The sequence below is a fragment of the Gallus gallus genome, chromosome 20, assembly GCF_016699485.2.
Source record: "Gallus gallus isolate bGalGal1 chromosome 20, bGalGal1.mat.broiler.GRCg7b, whole genome shotgun sequence".
Classification (NCBI taxonomy): Eukaryota; Metazoa; Chordata; class Aves; order Galliformes; family Phasianidae; genus Gallus; species Gallus gallus.
Genome location: NC_052551.1, coordinates 10391879 through 10409789, shown reverse-complemented (window position 1 = coordinate 10409789; position 17911 = coordinate 10391879). Strand labels below are relative to the sequence as shown.

Sequence of the window (17911 nt, the reverse complement as noted above, 5' to 3'; positions counted from 1 at the left end):
GCCAGGGCCAGCAGGCTGCTGCACCCTGTCCCCAAACTGCCCTGTGCAGCACTGGCACCTGGCTGCACCCTGCGCCACGTGGCTGTGCCCCATCCCCACACCCTGTGGGAAACCCCGGGGAGGGGAAGGCCAGAGCCTGGCACTGTGTCACCGCTTATTCATTTTGAGGATTTCCAGCTCAAAACAGCCCTGTTGCTGGAAGCATCGCCCCTGGCCCAGAGATAACTTTCTCTTACTCAGAACTGGAAATGAAACCCAATGGGACGGTGATGGAGCTGCAGCGTCAGCCCCCCAGCCGCAGTGCACAGTGCAGTGGAGGAAAGAATTGGTAGAGCCACCATCACTGCTCGCAGCAGTTCACACCAGCCTGGCTCCGTGCTATCATGCAGGTTGGAAAAGACCTCCATGATCCCCCAGTCCATCCCCAGCCCACCCCACCCCACCGTGTCCACTGCCCACGTCCCTCAGTGCCACATCTCCATGGCTCTGGGTCACCTCCATGGATGGTGACCCCAGCACTCTGTGGCAGCTGTGCCACTGCGTTATCACTGCTTCTGAGAATAAATATTTCCTAATATCCAACCTGACCCTGGTGCAGCGTGAGGCCATCGCCTCTCATCCTATCGCTAGAGAAGAGACCGAATCTATTCTTGGGCAGCGTGGGGGCCTGCAGGGGGAAAAAGAGACGTGCCCAGCTCCCAAAAACGGGAGAAAAGGGGAGCACAGCTCCTTAAGGACAGGAAAGCGTCACGAGCCCAAGGACAGCCTCGGGGCACTGCGGGAAGCGAGGTGTCCCGGCGTGTCCCGGCACCGCTCCGGGTGCGCTGTGCCCTCCCCTCGGGCCGGGATCCCGGGGCGGCAGCGAACCGAAAGCGGCGTCAGGAAAGGGAAAGTGAAAGGCCGGGTCCCGCCGCGCTTTCGCTTTCAGGGCTGCCACACGTTCCCGAGGGCGGTGGGGCCGGGCCGGGCCGGAGCCGGGATGGCGGAGCCGGGGTCTCCCATGCGGCTGAAGGAGTGGCTGATCGCGCAGATCGACAGCGGCCGCTACCCGGGGCTGCGCTGGGAGAACCGCGAGCGGACGCTCTTCCGCATCCCCTGGAAGCACGCGGCCAAGCAGGACTACCGGCAGCAGCAGGACGCCGCTCTCTTCAGGGTACGGCCTCTCCCAGAGACCCCCCCCCCGGAGCCTCCCCACCGGCCTCGTGCGCTCACTCCCCCTACATCCCCGCTGCACCGCTCGGATCCCCGCCGGGCCGCTTTCTTGCACCCCCTAATCCCCGCAGCACCGTCCCTGTGCCCCCCGCTCCCCACTGCCCACTCCCGCGTCCCCCCATCTCCGCAGCTCCGGCCCCGTGCGCCTCCGCTCCGCGCTGCGCTCGCCCCGTGCGCCCCCCGAGGGTCTGCGCTGCACCGACACCGTGCGCGCCCCCGGACCCCGCTGTTCAGCCTCGTTCCCCTCCCCGGACTCGCGATGCCCGGCCCCCTAACCTATCCCCCCCGATCCTCTCCTCACCGGCTCTGTGCCCCCTCGATCCCAAATCCCCTCCAGCCCCAGCTCCGGGCTCCCACCCACCCCCCGGGCTCCTCCAATCCCTGTGCCCAGCGCAGCCCCCGCTCTTCCCTTAGGCTTGGGCCGTCTACAAGGGCAAATACCACGAGGGCACGGACAAGGCAGACCCATCCACCTGGAAAACGCGGCTGCGCTGCGCCCTCAACAAAAGCACGGACTTCCAGGAGGTGCCCGAGCGGAGCCAGCTGGACATCTCCGAGCCTTACAAGGTGTACCAGATCGTGTGCGACGGCACTCGGGATGCAGGTACCCCCTGCCAGGCTGCTGTGCCATTCCCGTGTCCCACATCCTATGGGCATCACCGCTCCGTCCCCTTCCTTTCCGCTCCTCGTCCTCTGCAGAGCTCTGAGCTGTGCTCAGGCAAAGTGCTGTGCTGGGGTCAGGACTGGGCTGGCTCTCCTCATGTTGTTTTTGGGGCTCAGTGTTTTGTTCCCTGCTCCCTGCAGAGAAGGATGAGAAGGAGGGCAGAATGCAGCCCACAAGCAGTAAGGACCCACAGGTGAGCCATCCCCAACTGGGGGGGTGTGGGGAGGTGGGACCCCAAATCCCCTTTTCCTATGGCTGCTCCCCCTGCATCCGGCATCCGTCCTGGTTCCCCATACCTGGGGGTCCAGGGGTAGCAGGAGCTGGCTCAAGATCCTTTATATGAGGATCCCTCACCGTGGCTACTTTTGTCCCCAGGGCCATGTGGCCGAAGAGAGCCACCGAGGCACAGCGGGAACATGCCACATGCCCACGTTACCCCTGCTAACTGCCCATCCAGCAGAGCGAGGTGAGAGAAGGGCCCTGGTGATGGGGGGGCACAGGGTGGGATCGAGTACGGGTACAGTCACTGCACCGCAGGAGCCACTCTGCTCTCCTTGTGCCCACACCACCTCCATCCCAACCCAGGGTACCACGTGCGGGGAATCTTCTATGGCTGGAGCCCGACCCGCAGCCACCTGCTCCCCAGGGCCCCATCCTTCCTCCCTGCCGAGGATGTCAATCACTCAGGTAGGAGCTGTGCCAGCCAGGCTGCAGCCCCTCGAGACCCCCCAGCCCCACACTGACCCCTGCCTCCTGCAGACTGCTGGCTGCACATCCGCCTGTACTACTGCGATGTGCTGGTGAAGGAGCTCACCACCCGCACGGCCGAGGGCTGCCGCATCGCCTCGCGCACTGAGGGTCCCTACGGCCCCTCCTGCATGGAGCAGATCGAGTTCCCCCCACCACGTGCACTGGGAGGCGGTGGGTGGACAGTCGCTGTGACCGAGGTTCTGGAGAGGCTGCTGCCCCACCTGGAGCGTGGGGTGCTGCTGTGGGTGGCCCCCGAGGGGGTCTTCATGAAGCGGCAGTGCCAGGGCAGGGTGTACTGGAATGGGCCGCTGGCCCCACATCAGGACTGGCCCAACAAGCTGGAGCGGGAGAAGACCTACAAGCTGCTGGACACGCAGCAGTTCCTGGAGGGTAAGTGCCCGCCTTGGGGACCGTCAGCCCCGGGGTCCCGTCCCCATCACGGGTCCCATCCGCTGGGGGACCGCTATGGGGCTGCAGGGACGGTCCCATCCCCGTGTGGTGTTGCAGAGCTGCGCAGGTACCTGAGCCACGGGCAACCAGCCCCACAGTACCAAATCCACCTGTGCTTCGGTGAGGAGTACCCCACCAGCACCGGCCGCCACCTCCAGAAGCTCATCATGGCCCACGTGAGTACACACAGGGCTGCTGATCCTCGTGCCCGTCAGCGGGGCGATGGGGGACCCCCGGCGCCAGGCACGGACCCCATCCTCCCGGCAGCTCCGTGTCCTGCAGGTGGAGCCGGTATTTGCACGAGAGCTCTTCCACCACGCCCAGCGCCTGGGTCCTGCGCTGCTGCGGGGCTGCCCCCAGCCCTGCGCGCCCGCTGCCCCCGGGCGCATCGCCCACGTCCTGCAGCAGCTCTGCCAGCCCTGAGCCGGGCAGCTGAGGGGACGCGAAGCCTGGGGACGCGCGGCCGCCCAGCGGCGAATCCATAAAGCCACAGGGCGTTCAGCAGGGATGGATGCAGATGGATGCTGGCTGGAGTGGAGCGCTGCACGGAGCGCTGTACTTACTCCCCAGGAGCCCAGCGGAGGCTGCTGGGTGCAGCTGTGCCCAGCAGGGGACGGCCAGCTCTGTCCTGGTGCCTCGCACTGTGGGGACTTGCTGTCTGTGAGCTATAGAAATAAAGGTTGTGTTTCAGTACCGCCGGCTGCGGCACTCGGGTTGGGGCTGTGCCGCGGTGCAGGCTGCGGGGAGCTGAGCGAGGCAGAGCCGAGCCCTGCAGGGACATCAGGAGCTGAGCACTCTGCTTGGAGCCGTGCGGCTCCCGCTGCACCGAGCCCCATCCTGCCCTCTGCTTCCCGGCCCCTTGGCAGGGCTGCGGGCAGCGGAGAGGTGCCCAGGAGCTGCCCTCACAACCGGGCACCACGTCCCAAAAGCACTTCGCTGCCCGTGCCTCAGTTTCCCCCAGTGGCGGGCGAGGGGGCTCCTGGCGGGGGTGAGGTTGTGCCGCACCCCAGAGCTGATGTGCCCAGGCAGTTGGGCTCAGTGTGTGCGCCCAGCAGGGCGCGGGGACCGGGCTCAGACTGGGGACACGGCACAGAGCGGGGACGCGGCGCGGTGCAGGGATCCAGCCACCACCCCAGGGACGGGGTTGCCCGGGAAGCCCCATCCCCGCACCGCAGCCTCCCACCCCCCAGCACTGCCCCACATCACCGCCACCCTGGGCCGGGTGCTGCGAGCGGGCGGGATGAGCCCCGCACCCCGGGAACCTCCCGTACCATGAAAACCCCGCAGCAGTGCCAACCCGCGCCCGCTGGCTCCCAGCCCCGGGGCCGGCCCCGGCTGCGCGTCCGGCCGCAGGGACCAGCGCTGGACGATGGGGCCCCGCTCCGCCCTGGGCGGCCCCACGGCACCGTAGAGGAGGGGCCCGCCGCCCCCACACCGTTGGGGCGTTTTAACGGGCTCGGCCGGAGCCGGGCAAGCAGAGCGAGGACGGCAGGATGCAGCCGGAGCTCCCGGTCGGCTCCGCAGCTCTGCGCGGCCGCGCGGCCCCGGACAGCCCCTATCCCGGCCCCTCGCCGCCCGCGGAGGCCACCAAGCCGCCCTACAGCTACATCGCCCTCATCACCATGGCCATCCAGAGCACTCCGGAGAAACGCATCACCCTGAGCGGCATCTACCGTTACATCATGGGCCGCTTCACCTTCTATCGCGACAACAAGCAGGGCTGGCAGAACTCCATCCGCCACAACCTGTCGCTCAATGAGTGCTTCGTCAAAGTGCCGCGTGACGACAAGAAGCCGGGCAAGGGCAACTACTGGACTCTGGATCCCGACTGCCACAACATGTTTGAGAACGGCAGCTTCCTCCGGCGCCGCCGCCGCTTCACCAGGAAAAGGGCCCTGCGGGATGGTGAGGGGGATGAGGGACGCAGGAGGACCCCCAAAACCCGCTCACGGGCCCTGCTGCCGGAGGAGGGGAACGCGGAGGGCGGCTTTGCGGCACCGACAGCAGAGCAGAGGGCAGAGGGTGTTGGGGTGCCGGGCTGTGCCGGGCAGCTCTGTGCTCACCCGCAGCCCAAAGCGCCGTTCTTCACCAAGGAGCAGCTCGGGGTCCCCCCGGAGAGCCGCCCGCCCGCCCCCCCCCCAGCCCAAGCAGACTGCCTTCGGGGGACCCCCGGCTGTGCTGCCGCTGCCCCGGCCAGGTCAGTACCCACCGCCCACAGAGCCCGGCCACCCCGCGCAGCGCTCCCCGGACCCCACCGCATCCCCCCCGGGTGATCTGGAGGGCAAAGAGTCGGCAGCCCCCGGCATGGGGCTGGGCCAACCCTTCGGGCAGGTGCCCCCCGTCTTCCCCAGCACCCTGCTGGGCACGGGCAAGCCCCCCCCGTCTTGCTTCCTCGACGGCGATGGCTACAAGCAGCCCCCCCTGCCCGTGTTCGGCTCCTTTGGCCGCGGGGGGCCCGAGGCGCTGGGGGGCAGCTACCAGTGCCGGGTGCAGGCGCTGAGCTTCTGCATGAATGAGCGGCCGTGCGGTGCAGCGCTGGAGCATCTCCTGGCTGCGGCCCCCACCGCTGCCACCGCCACCCCCCCGGCCCCCCGCCAGCCGCCCTTTGGGGTGAGCGAGCAGAAGGAGCCGTGGGGCGCAGGGGGGGCGATCCCGCTGCAGGGAGGTGGTGGTTACCCCCTGGGGCTGCCCCACTGCCTCTACCGGACGCCCGGAATGTTCTTCTTCGAGTGATGGACTGACACCTCCCCCCCCACCCCACCCCCCCCGCACCATGAGGGGCTCCGGCTGTGGAATAAAACACATTCGCCCACGCTGCCTCTGTGTCTCTGCGACCCGCTCGGGGTGGGGAGCAGGCAGGGTGCATCGGGGCCACTGCATTCCCACCCGGATTGCTGCTGGGACACGTGTCTCTATGACCGCCCACTGCGGCTCTCCTCCATGCGGACCCCCCTTCTGGTGTCCGGCATCCCCGGAGGTGATGGGGATGGAGCCCCTTCATGATGCAGCTCCATCCTGGAGTCACAGGAGGGAACGCTCTCTATAAGGGGCTGGGGGATACGCTGCATCCTGGAGCAAACTCTGCGCTCCCCACACCCTGCACTGCTCACACATGCCTGGTTTGCCCCGTGTGCTGTGCATGGTATGAGTGGTGCTGGCCTCAGCACCCACAGAGAGAGCCACTGGGGGAGAGTTCCATGGGATGGGGTGTAGGGGGAGATGGGGCTCTCCCTGCACGGGGCTGTCTTCCTGCCAGGTCCTCGCAGCACCCCACAGAGCCGGGCTATGCCAGGGCTGCCTGCAGGCACGGCTACAGCCGTGATGGGAACGGCAAGATTCCTCCAACCTGAATCATCCCGGGCGGCTGCCGGTGAGGAGCATCGCCTGAGTCACCACTGCCGGGCTGGGCACGGGCTGGGCTGTGCTGGGATGGGGTGGGACGGGGTGGGATATCGTCCCAGGCCAGGACATGGCTGCCAGCCTCTTCCCACGCACTGGGGCAGCATCTCCACAGTATCCACTTTGTAGCCTAGAGAAAGGCTGGCAAAGTAGGGACCTGTGCCTGTGCCTCCATCCTGTGTCCCTGGGAAGGGGCCCCCAAACAGGCAGTGCCCCAAGGCCGCGGGATGCAGGTGCACGGGGCTTGCACCTGTGGGGTACAGACGGTGTCCATGATTTGCAGGGGGGGGATGCTGACAGAGGGGCTCTCCATGATGTTTTGGGATGGGTGTATAGCAAAGCTCCCCGGCCCCGCAAGGCAAAGAGATGCAGCTCAGTCGGGCCCCAGGGTGTCAGCAAGGGCCAGCCCTGGCGTCACTCAGGGACCACAGCACCGCCACTGCGTCACCCGTTATCAGCCCCAGCAGCCGCTGCCAGGCCATGGCTGTGTCCCAACCCCAGGCAGGGCAGGAGGGGCCTCCGTTCATCATCAGCACAGCGGCAATGGTCTCTGGGCTACGGGCTTTGCTTTTCTCCCTTCTTCTTTCTTTTTTTTTTTCCCTTCCCTCCCCTGTGGAAAACAATATTTGAGTGCCTAGATCATGCTGGCGTCTCCGGAGCCGTCTACAGCGAGCAGGGCTGACCTCAGCCCCCTCCTTCGCACGGTCCCCGGGGGCGCGGGAGGAAGCGAGCGCCGCGGAGCCGTGCCCAGGGGCCGTCTGGTTCCCACACCACGCAGCCGGGACGCCCGCCCGCTGGGCTCCCGCCTGCGCCTGGGAACGCAGCACCAGCCCTGGGAGCACCACGGGAACCCAACCCACCGCTGCCCCACGGCACAGAGCCTGGCATGGAGACCCCGTCCCCGATGGCTGTGGGTCACGGGAAGGTGCCCGGTTGGCGTGCAGTGGGATGGGTGCCCCTGGTGCAGGAAGGAAGCAGAGGGGGCTGCGTGGGAGTGTGGCCCTGAAGGTGATCCAGACCCAGCCCTGAAGGCTGCACCCTCAGCATCGCTGCTCCCCACCGGGATGGGATGGGGCAGAGCCCCACTGCCTCCTCTCCCCGGATGCACCATGTATGGACGCCTGCCCTCCGTTGCCCTCCATGCTTGCAGCAGTCCCGCTCCCCACCGTTAGCCCAGCTCTGGCCATGGCCCGCTTCTCTCCCTGCCCTTCCTCCCCCGGCTCGCTGCCGGCTCACTGGGTGGCCTGGCCTCAGCCCACTCATGGCTGGGACTGCGCTGCAGCGGGTGCTGGCGTGGGAGCACAGACCCCCAGCTTTGGGCAGTGCCGCACTGCCATGTGCTGCTGCACAGCGTTGCCCTGCTCACCCTCCTTCCCCTCCGGGTCTACCAGTGGGGTCGCAGTGCCAAGAGACCCCCATGTGAGGGGAGACTCACAGATGTTGACTGCAGTGAGAGCGCACCAGATTAAGACCATCTCCATCGCCATGCCCCCAGCGGTTATGGAGATGCGATGGTGACCCACGTGTCTAGGAAGGGAGAGGAGGGGGCTGCAGGGTGGGGGTCTCCATCACTTCACACTGGGACTGACCGCCCCGCATCATCCTGCTCTGGGGCAGCTGTGGCCCAGCTGTGCTCATCTCCGGATGCTGCCATGCTAGGCAGGCTCTGTGCCACCCCTGTGCTGCTGCAGCTGAGAACTGGCACCCACAGTGCCCGTGGGCACCCAGGCCGCCCTGCAGCTCACTCTGCAGCCCCTGTGGCCCAGGGCAATGTATGGCTCCCGGGGCCCAGACAGGAAGGAGACGTCATCGCCGCGGAGCGTAACTCAAACCAGATGGGGCCGCGCTGTTCTCCAGGACCGCAGGGTGGTCACCGGCAGGAATTGGTCAAAGGCTGCCGGCAGGAAGCGGGCTGGGAGGGACGCCCTGAGCCCAGCGGCAACCCTGCCTGCTCTGCCTTAACCGCTTCGGGGCCGGACATGGCCAGAGGGCACGGAACCCCACAGGTGTGGGGTGGAGGGCAGTGGGACCCCAGGAGCCTTCGCCTGGGCACAGCCTCTTGAGCAGTAAAGCCACGAGGACACCTTTGTCTGTCTGCCCATCCACCTGCCCATCCATCCATCCCCTTCCCACCTGCAGCCCACAGCCACGGTCTGCGCAAACCCTCCTGGGAAGCACTGCCCGGGGCCGCCCGTGGTACACCCGTCGTCCTTCTGTCCCTTCCGCACAGGACAGGTCGCCGTTCCCATCCCCTCACCCACCAGCAGCTCTCGGTTCCCAGCTGCTGGCCGCACACCCGTGGGGCTCCACCGCCCCCAGGGCCGGCGTTGGCCGTGAGGCTGCTCTCAGACCTGTACATTTATTTACAAGAAGCCGAACGCAGCGGTGTGGGCTCTCCCGCGTCACAGACCTCACCCCACGGCAAAACCCAAAGCTGCAGGGATGGGGAGCGCGGCGGCGCCAGTCCTGCGCCACGAGGTTGGGGCTCACGGAGACGAAGGAGGGGACGAGGGGTGGGTGGGAAGCGGAGCAGCGCCCGCGGCCCCGGCACGGCCACGCTGGCGGCGGGGGGACGCTGGCGGGCGGCAGTTCCTGTGTGTTGGTGGTCAGAGCTGAAGCAATCCTCCGGCGCGGGGGGAGCGCGGCCAGCTGCTCCGCATTAGGACGCCTTTATCTGGCGGGGACGCGTGAAGGAGCGGCCGCGCTGCTCCCCCGCTGGCAGCGCGGAGGGCAGGGGTGAGCAGCAACACAAAGGCTCCTTCTTCGCTCGCCGGCTCCCAGCTGGGGATGGATGCTCCTGGAAGCGAGCTCGGCGCTTCCTCCCTTCCTGTGCAGCCCTCCCGGCGAGCGGCAGCGCGGGGCCAAGTCCGGCTTCCTCCGGCGGGGAGGAGCGGCCGCAGCGCCGGTCCTGTGCCAAGCGCCGGGGTGTGGGTCCCCGCCTGCTCCAGCATCCCCGCACCGTGGCACCGGCATCGCTGCGGGAGAGAAGCCCGGCACTGCAAAAAGGGTCCGACGAAGCGATCGCGGGGCGCTGCTGCGGCATTTACAGGCAGAGCTGAGTGCCAAGCGGGGGTGCGAGGTGATGGGGAGCGCACGGGCTGCCCGTGCGGCGGGGCTCATCCCGGGCCGCCCCAAAGGCAAAGGAGAGAAATGCGAGCAGGGAGCGCTGAGTGTGGTGTGGGCGGAACACCGACGAGTGCGGGGAACGGTGGCCGCACGGCCGTGGGAATGCGGGGGGGAGCGTTGTGGGGATGGGGATGGCTCAGGCCCTGAGAGCCCGTAAGGGTGGGATCAGTCGGGGAGCACACAGAGTCTGTGCTCTGAGCAGCCCCGCAGCACCCGGTACCAGCGCAGCGGCCACGCGGAACGCGGCAGAGCTGGAGCAGGGCCGGGGATGGAGCGGGGTTGGTGCCAGCCCTCTGCCCCACAGCGGGATGGATGCAGGTGGGGCCGCCCCCATACAGATCCTGCTGCGTCCAGGAGCCGGACCCGGGCACGGCCCCAATCCATAGTCTGGCCCGAGCTCACGGCGCTCAGCCCCCGCCCACAATCAGACACCCAGCGCCGTCAGCGAGCCCGAGCTGGTGATCTTCTTGAAGCGGTTGGCAGCACACACCCCAATGAAGTTTTTCTGCAAAGGGGAAGAAGGGAGGCATGAGTCCCACCGCAGACCTCTTGGCTGCACCCAGAGGGGCTCACGGGGCTGGCCCAGGAACCAACTCAGGAACGTTCCCCCCCCCACTCTGCCCTGAGCCCCTAAAATGAGCCCTTGGGTTGCTCCTGGGGGGAAACAGCCTGGGGACCCCCACGCCTTCCCAGGCAGCGCAGGGGGGTGACCTCAACCCCGTCCCCTCCCATCCCTGCACACCTTCCAGCGCCGTCGCATGACGTATTTCTTGAGCATCACCTGGGACTTCAGGCGGCGGTTGCAGCGCTTGGCCTTCTCCGCCAGGTTGGTGAGCCAGGGGTGCTGCAGGCACTGCCCTGCACTCATCCGGGCGCTGCGGGGCGAAAGGGGAGCTGTCAGCCCACGGCCCCATCCCACAGACAGCCCTTTCCTGTGCCCCATCCGTGAGCCGTGGCTTAGGCTGCGCTCCACCCACCAGCCCTAAGGACCGCTGGGAAAAGGGGACCACAAACAGTCCAGCACGTCTCGCTTTGGTGGCCCTGACAGGGACACTGGGGACAGCTGGTGGCTTTGGGCATGCTGATGGCCCCAACATGGAGAGTGGCACATGGGTAGAGATGAGAGCACACAGGTGGGGGGGCTGCCGTGGCTGCCGCCAGCACCGCACCTCTTCTCTTTGATGATGAGGTTGGAGACGAAGTCCTTGGCCTCATCAGAAACGCTCTCGAAGGTCTCCTCGTCAAAGTACCAGTTGGCCGCCAGGACATTGTTGAGTGTTTCGGTGTCGTTGTCACCCAAAAAGGGGGAGAGGCCGCTGAGGCTAGGGGATTGGAGGGCGGGTGAGCAGGGGGTCATGTGCTGAGGCACCCCAACTCCCCTGCATGGAGCAGAGCCAGAGTGGGGACCACTGTGTGCCCAGGGGAGCACGGGGGGCTCAGCCCAACGTACAGCATGTAGGTGATGACGCCCATGCTCCACATGTCCGTGGAGTAGGAGACCTGCTCGTAGTTGACCACCTCAGGGGAGAGGAACTCGGGAGTGCCGAAGTTCACTTTCAGCTTCTCCTCGGGGTTGTACCTGTGGATGGGGCAGTGACTCAGCAGGGGGTGACAGGCTGTCCCCAAAGCAATGTCCCCCCCAGGAAAGGATGAGCCCGCTCCCACCAGGCTCTGCCTTTCTCTTCCCTCCCCCATCAGCCAGCGATCCCAAACCCAGTCCCACCCTGAAGGGTGGGAGCAGGCATGGAAGGAGGAAGGAGTCGAGGGAAGAAGGGGAGCACAGCACCTTCGAGCCAGCCCAAAGTCAATGATCTTCACCATGTGCCCAGTGGCAGCGACGCAGAGGATGTTCTCAGGCTGTGGGGACAAGGACAGGGGGTCAGCGGGGGGTGATGGGGACATCCCACCCACACCCAGGGCGCAGCAGTGCTCCGTGTCGGTGCTGCCCAGAGCCCCCTGAGCCCCGTCCTCCCCAGAAGCCTCGAGTGAACTCACCTTGAGGTCGAGGTGGAGGACGCGCATGTGGTGCATGAAGCGGATGCCCTCGCAGATCTGCCGCACGAACACCATGCAGTCCACCTCTGTCAGGTGGTAGTCGTCATCGATGATGCGCTCAAAGAGCTCCCCGCCTTCCACGCTGTGTGGGCACACGTGGGTCCCTGGGTCACCCAGGGCTCCGTGTCCTCCTGCAGAGCCCCCCGCACCACGGGCACAGCCAGGGTGGGACGTGTGCATGCTGGGGTCATCCCCAGCCCCAATGCAGCCATGCCCCAGGACAGAGGTTGTCCCCAACCCCGGGGCAAGAAGGAAGGTGAGGACAAGCAACGCTGGGGACATCCCCTGCTGCTGACCAGCTCTGCTTGGCGTGAGGCTGGCACGTCTGCTCCATTCCCATGCACGGGCACAGCCTCCCTGCGACGCTGCCCCTCACCCAGGCATCAGTCACTGTGCAGCACAGCCCCAGGACTCACAACTCCATGAAGAGGATGATCTCCCGGGGCGTCTCGATGGCATCATAGAGCTGGATGAGGTTGCGGTGGTTCAGCTGGTTCATCACGTCGATCTCCAACAGCACCATTTCCTGCGGCAGGACCCCCCCACGGCACTGCTGTCAGACCCCGCCGATCCCCCACTCCGCATGCCCAAAGCCCGGCTCCCATCACAGACCTTGTCCTTGGCTCCCTGCTTCCGGATGACTTTGGCAGCCAACTTGAGCCCCGTCTGCTTCTCCGTGCACGTGTGGACTTCACCGAATTTTCCTCTGAGGACAGAGAGGTGTTGATGGCATCACGGCTGCATCCCTCTCCCTGCAGCCATCCCGCACATCGTGAGGGGGCTCAGAGCCACCCCTGGGAGCCGGAGGGATCCCTCAGCCCTCCCATTCCGCTCTCCCTTACCCCCCTAGGATTTCCTTGGAGCTGAGGTTGTACTGGGAGCTGACGCTGCCCGTCCGCAGCGTGATGATGCGGTGCGCAAAGGGTGCGGGCGGAGGGGGGACGTCGTCTGCCGAGAGAGGAGAGGAGTGAGAGCAGCGCTGTGCGACGGGGAGCGCACTGCTGGGACCCCCCGGCCGCGAGCATCTCGGGTGCTGCAAAAAGCACGGTGTGCCAGAGCCTGCCGGCAGCTGCCCCGGCACCTGCAGCACTGCCCTGCTGCGTATCACCTTGCTGCACGTCACCCTGCCATGTGTCCGCTCACCATCCGCCGGGCCACCACCCCACGTGTCACTCTCGCCCTCTCCAGGCCACGCGGCTGCGCGTCACCCTCAGCGGACCGCTCTCCTGCACGTCGCGCTCGCCCCCTCCGTGCCATCCTACCGCACGTTCCCCTCTCTGCCTCCGTGCCACCATCCCTGTGCCACGCTGCCCCTTCTGTACCACCGCATCCCACTCGCCCACCCAGGACGGACCCCACCCGTGGAGCCCCCCACGTCCCACAGCGACAGCAGCCCCCCGAGCAGCCCCCATCCAGGGCTCAGCGCAGCCCCCGGCCCCGCTGTGCCCCCAAGGACGCCGTGCAGGACATCAGGACACGGTGTCCCCCCCCACCAGCCAGGCGGTGGCTGTCACTCCGGCCGTGGGGACGGCTCCCGTCCCTCTGGGCAGCCCCGGGCAGCACGATGTGTGCCAGGCTGCGGCCGGGAGAAGCCTGGGGAGGGGACACGCCGCATTTAGCCCTGTTTACAGTGAAACTGGAGCTTGAAGACTGCCGGGCGGGCCGGGAGCCAGCAGCATGAGCTGGCACCCCAGGAGGGCGGCAGCAGAGATGTGAATACACCCCAGGGCTGCTGCACCATGGAGGGTGATGAGCCGTCACCGCCACAGGGCTGAGGGCATAGCACAGATCTGCCGTGGCGCAGCCTTACCCAATATCTCAAAGGGATCTTCCTTCCCAAAATCGGGGGTGAGGTAGGGGCTGGGTGGTGGCTCTGCCACCGTCGCAGCTGGCTGCCCCGTGGCCCCAGGGCCCGGCTGCTCTGCATGCCCAGGGGCCTCTGACCCGACCTGGGGCTGCTCCTCGGCACCAGGCAATGTCCTCTCCTGTGGGACGGCGGTGCTGCCCGCAGGGATGGGCTGCTCTGGGGGCTGCAGGTCCCCCTGGGCTGGGGTGGGCTCCTCTCCTGCTGGTGCCATTGGGGTTTCCTCTGGGATCGTCTCCATCGCAGCCACCTCCGGCCCGGGCTGCTCCTCTCTGCAAGCAGGAGCGGGAGGTGAGCATCACCCTGAGCCCAGCCCCCAACCCTGCCCCAGGAGGGGACCCATCCTAGGAGGACCCCATCCCAGGAGGGTCCCCCCAAGGGGTGAGTGCCGGCTACCTCTGACAGGTGGCTGGACAGCTCAGGCTCTGCATCAGAGTTGGGCGTGTGGGCTCGGACCCCCTCGGTGGCTGCTCCTTGTTTGTCTGCTCTGCATTGGCCTCTTTCTCCCCTTCGCCCTGAGCCCCTGCAGCAGCCGGGGCCTTCTCTGTGGGCTCCCGCCCTCCATCCTCAGCCTTCACTGCAGCTGGGGGCTTCTGTGCAGCAACTGTAGCCTTCTCCTTTGCAGGTGCCGTGGCTTTCTCCTTCGCAGTCTCTTTGCCTCCATCCTTTGTCACCGCTGCAATTTTTTCCACCTTTGTGGGTTTCTTCCCTCCATCTTTTGCAGCAGCAGGGGCCTTCTCCTTTGCAGGCTGTTTCGCAGCCGAGCTTTTCTTTGCCTTTGCAGCATTTTTCCCTCCATCCTCGGCCTTCACAGCAGCCGGCTGCTCCTTCGCAGGCTCTCCCTCACCATGGGCTGGTGCTGCAGCCGGGACTGACCCTGCAGGCTCTGCCTTCCCTCTTTCAGCCTCTACTGCAGCCGAAGCCTTCTTTGCGGGCTCTGCTTCTCCTCCAGCCTCAGCTCCTGGAGCACCAGGGGCATTCTCCTTTGGAGGTTCTTCCTGAGCCCCTGCCGCAGCTGAGCCCTTCCCCTGAGTGGGCTCTGCTGTCTCTCCTCGGGACTCTCCGGTTGGGGCTTTCTCCTTTGCAGGTTCTTCCTTCCCTCTGTTGGTCTCTGCAGCCGAAGCCCCCTCCTTGGCAGCTCCCTTTTCCCCACCATCCCAATGCGGTGCAGCATTTGGGACTTTCTCCTGCTCAGGCTCTGCCTTCCCTCCTTCAGGCACAGCCTTCTCCCTCTCTGCACCCTGAGCCTCAGCAGCAGCACCCGGAGCCACCTCCTTCCCAGGCTCTTCCTTCCCTGCAGCAGTTGGCACTTTCTCCTGTGCGGGCTCCGCTGTCCCTCCATGGGGCTCTCCTGCAGCACCCACAGTCTTCTCCATGGGCTCTTCCTTCCCTCTGTTCTGAGCCTGGACAGCATTGGTGGCAACAGTGGGGGCAGGCTGTGCAGTGCTGCTTTCTGTTCCAGGGGGGGCTGTGCTCCCAGACCCCCCTGTGTCGGCAGTGCTGCCCGGCACCTCGGGCTGCTCCATGGGCACAGGAGGCTGCCCCGGGTCAGCGAGGCTCCTGTGGGGAGAAGGCACGAGTTGGGGGCACTGGGGAGCAGCGGGATGCACGTGGCTGCCACACTGCAATGGTGCTCCGCTCTCTGCCCCGCGGTGACTGATCAGCAGCCTGACACCCGCACCTGTTGTGGTCACAGTGCCATGCGGACGGCTGGGGCAGCTGGGGGTCCGTGGGTGCACATGTCCTGGTGTGACTGCCAGGTCGGCACTATATGAGCCCCCAGCCCGGCAATCCAAGCCCCCAGCCCAGCACTGTGAGCCTCCAGCCCGGCACTACAAACTCCCAGTCCAGCAGCATATCTCTGCCCCACTTCCTACAGCCCTGACAGCCCCCAGCCATGAGCCCCATTCTCCTGGACCCAAAGCACGGCTCCCTGCACGACCATCTCTGGGGCACGGGTGCCCCATCTCAGGAACATCCGCCCCCCAGCAACCCTTCTGGCCACGGGGCTGCTTTTACAGGGCTTCCCACAGCCTCTGCAGTGCCTTGTGCTCAGCTCCGTGCCTTTGTGCTTTCAGTGAACCCACGGCCACCATGCAGCTGGTGACCCCGGTGACTGCACAGACCCCTCTGCCCACCCCACAGCCTGCGTCCCCCTTACCTGGGATCCCCGGGGCAGAGGGGAGTCAGGAGAGCAGCATCCACAGTGTGGCAGCGCCTGGACGGAGCAGCCCCTTCTATACTGGGTGTAACGGAGCCGGATTAGTGCGGAGAGAGAGGGGTATCCTTTACACCAGCAGGAGCCGGCCCGCTTCGCCTTTCCCAGCACCTGTTGCTGCTGGAGCCCGTTCAAAGGACACGCCACTCTTCCATGTGCTCCCACCGGCCAGAACGCACACAAACAGCGAGCGGGAGCCGGCTCACAGCCACCAGAGAGGGAGGGAGGGCTCGAGGTGGCCCCACGCAGGGACTGCGCTGTGCCTCACCACCGGGGACAGCCCTTGGCCAGGGCATGCTGGATGCTGCCCAAAGGACCAAGCGCTTCCAAGGCGCCCATAGGGGAGCAGCCACCGCATGGAGGTGGCACTTGAGAACCATCCGTGACAGCGCCACGGAGCTGCCGGTGGCTCTGCCCATTGGTGCCGACCCTCAGGGACAGTGGCTGTGGAGCGATGCCACGGCCAGCTCTGGGCACGCTGCTGGGGACTGAGAAAGAAAGGGATATTCACTGGGAACTGCAGCACCAGCCCGCGTCCCTGCCCTTGGGAAGCAGTCAGAAGGCACCAACTGCATTCAGAGTGTGGGGATCGGGGCAGAAACAAAGACACCGGGGCTGCTGCTGGCTGTACCACGAGCCCACGGAGCGCAATGGGGGCTGACTGGGTGCCCAGGGCTGCGCCAGCTCCCTGCCCCGCTCCCAGCAGAGCCTTGTTTACTTTAAATCTCTGAAACCTAAGGTGAGGAAAGCACTGCTCACAAGGGCACAGACATCCCCTGTCGCTCGGGTTTCTGCAGGGGGCGGAGGCGGTCACTTGAGGCTTTCAGGAGGAACCCCCGGTAACCGGACCCGGCCCTCCCCGCTGGGTGAGAGCGCTCCGATTTTAACAGCTCCTAAAGCCGAGAGCATTGATTTATCACGCGGTGGCAGCAGGAGCAGCAGCGCCCTGAGGAGGAAGGGCTCAGCCTTTTGCCTGCATTGCTCCTTTGAGAGGGGACAGCAGAGCTCTTGGCTTGGTGATGCACCATAAAACACAGGGAACAGAGGAAAGGAGCCGCCCCAAGGCGCACGGGGCCGAGGATCTGCTCCTGGCCCCGCTCCAGCTGCCCTGCTCTGTTGTCCCCAGGAGCACCGCTGCTGCTGCTCGGGCAATGCGTGCAGTGTGGGTGGGGGATAGCCCAGCGCTGGTCCTGGGGATCCCCTTGGGCAGAGCACCCCGCGGAGCTGCGGGGTTGCCCTGGCGTAGTACACACAGAGTGATGTGAAGGGGCTTCAGGACCACACCTGGCACCAGCACTGCTGTGCTCTCCCTCCTGTGGGCATCACAGGGGAAGAGAGCTCTGTTACACAGCGGTTTCTGCTCTCAGCACAAACCCTGTTGACAAAAGGAGCCCTAAAACCAACCTGGGTGGGAAAAGCTCTAGAATAAGCCTTTAAAAGGAGACCCAGGCCACGCTCTTTCTTAAGCAACCTCAGTGGAAAGTGCAAGGTGAAGCATGACCTTTGCAGGTGCATAGCTGCCAACGGCCTCACGTCCCACTGCTGAATATAGGAGCAGAGCCCCACGGTGGGGCCAGCACTGCTCCTCTTCCCACCCCCAGTGCCAGGGGGGTGCAATGCTTGCGGTGTGAGCAAAGGTTAACGCCAGGCACTGGCTGCCTGTGAGCCTTTCCTTACCTTCAGCACACAGGAGATGCTCTCAGTGAGCCGGCAGCTTGGGGGGCTGTGGGCTGGGGTCAGCCATGATCCATGCAGGGCATTAAGAGCAGGATGCCAGGTGAGGATATGGTCAGTGCTGGAGGAAGCCCAAAGGTCCGAGGTAGGATCAGGCAGGAAGGGCTGTGACCACCTTTGCTCCTGCAGAAGTGAAAATGCCCCCAGCGCCCTGCTGCCCACCCCAAATGGAAGAGACTGGGAAAGAAGCAGTTTCTCCTTCCCTGTCACCGCTCAGTCCCAGGGTTGTGGCTCAGGGTGAGGTTTAAGCAAAGGAGAAAGCGCAACGTGGGGCTGTGAGCCGCTTCCCTGGTGTCAACGGGAGCTCAGCTCATTCTGGTAGCTCTGTGTGATGCCAGAAGAAGCTCAGGCATCTCTCACAACCACAACGCAACCAGTAACAACCGCTCGGAAGGATGCAGCCTCCAGGCAGCCCTGGCAGTGCAGGTTCGTGGCTGCA

General features: G+C 65.9%; 4 protein-coding genes across 5 annotated transcripts; 3 read left to right on the top strand and 1 right to left on the bottom strand.

Moving 5' to 3' along the window:
- The first annotated feature begins 902 nt into the window (after positions 1-902).
- On the top strand, positions 903-3769 carry IRF9 (interferon regulatory factor 9). 2 transcript variants are annotated; one of them, NM_204558.2, is made up of 8 exons: positions 903-1153; positions 1627-1816; positions 2017-2069; positions 2252-2342; positions 2462-2563; positions 2636-3016; positions 3134-3252; positions 3359-3769. In NM_204558.2, the coding sequence occupies exons 1-8, from the start codon at positions 980-982 to the stop codon at positions 3497-3499; spliced, it is 1251 nt and encodes a 416-aa protein (NP_989889.1). In that variant the 5' UTR covers positions 903-979; the 3' UTR covers positions 3500-3769. The 2 variants fall into 2 exon arrangements, with proteins under 2 accessions (NP_989889.1, XP_024997927.1); XM_025142159.3 differs by having other exon boundaries at positions 3344-3769.
- Positions 3770-4552: 783 nt separating this feature from the next.
- On the top strand, positions 4553-5881 carry FOXS1 (forkhead box S1). The gene has a single exon (XM_425714.7). It carries the CDS (start codon positions 4570-4572, stop codon positions 5347-5349), a length of 780 nt encoding a protein of 259 aa, XP_425714.5. The 5' UTR covers positions 4553-4569; the 3' UTR covers positions 5350-5881.
- On the top strand, positions 5381-5809 carry LOC121107343 (forkhead box protein S1-like). The gene has a single exon (XM_040650986.1). It carries the CDS (start codon positions 5381-5383, stop codon positions 5807-5809), a length of 429 nt encoding a protein of 142 aa, XP_040506920.1.
- A 2939-nt stretch (positions 5882-8820) lies between the features above and the next one.
- On the bottom strand, positions 8821-15733 carry MYLK2 (myosin light chain kinase 2). Its single transcript, NM_205392.2, has 12 exons — positions 15682-15733; positions 13917-15080; positions 13467-13792; positions 12499-12604; positions 12269-12362; positions 12073-12182; positions 11597-11738; positions 11388-11458; positions 11052-11180; positions 10771-10923; positions 10344-10476; positions 8821-10106 (listed from the first exon to the last, which is right to left on the bottom strand). Exons 2-12 carry the CDS (start codon positions 15044-15046, stop codon positions 10026-10028), a joined length of 2475 nt encoding a protein of 824 aa, NP_990723.2. The 5' UTR covers positions 15047-15080; positions 15682-15733; the 3' UTR covers positions 8821-10025.
- Positions 15734-17911: the final 2178 nt, after the last annotated feature.

What these genes read in the sequence shown, in the direction of transcription:
- MYLK2 (NM_205392.2), bottom strand. Translation starts at nt 15,046, where the DNA reads ATGGAGCAGCCCGAGGTGCCGGGCAGCACTGCCGACACAGGGGGGTCT. An exon ending in TGTCCAGCCACCTGTCAGAG is followed by an intron (nt 13,793 to 13,916) that starts GTAGCCGGCACT and finishes TCCTGCTTGCAG; the next exon opens with AGAGGAGCAGCCCGGGCCGG. An exon ending in ATCATCCTCTTCATGGAGTT is followed by an intron (nt 11,739 to 12,072) that starts GTGAGTCCTGGG and finishes GTGCCCACACAG; the next exon opens with CGTGGAAGGCGGGGAGCTCT.
- IRF9 (XM_025142159.3), top strand. Translation starts at nt 980, where the DNA reads ATGGCGGAGCCGGGGTCTCCCATGCGGCTGAAGGAGTGGCTGATCGCG. An exon ending in CGACGGCACTCGGGATGCAG is followed by an intron (nt 1,817 to 2,016) that starts GTACCCCCTGCC and finishes TGCTCCCTGCAG; the next exon opens with AGAAGGATGAGAAGGAGGGC. An exon ending in CAAGCAGTAAGGACCCACAG is followed by an intron (nt 2,070 to 2,251) that starts GTGAGCCATCCC and finishes TTTTGTCCCCAG; the next exon opens with GGCCATGTGGCCGAAGAGAG.
- LOC121107343 (XM_040650986.1), top strand. Translation starts at nt 5,381, where the DNA reads ATGGGGCTGGGCCAACCCTTCGGGCAGGTGCCCCCCGTCTTCCCCAGC.
- FOXS1 (XM_425714.7), top strand. Translation starts at nt 4,570, where the DNA reads ATGCAGCCGGAGCTCCCGGTCGGCTCCGCAGCTCTGCGCGGCCGCGCG.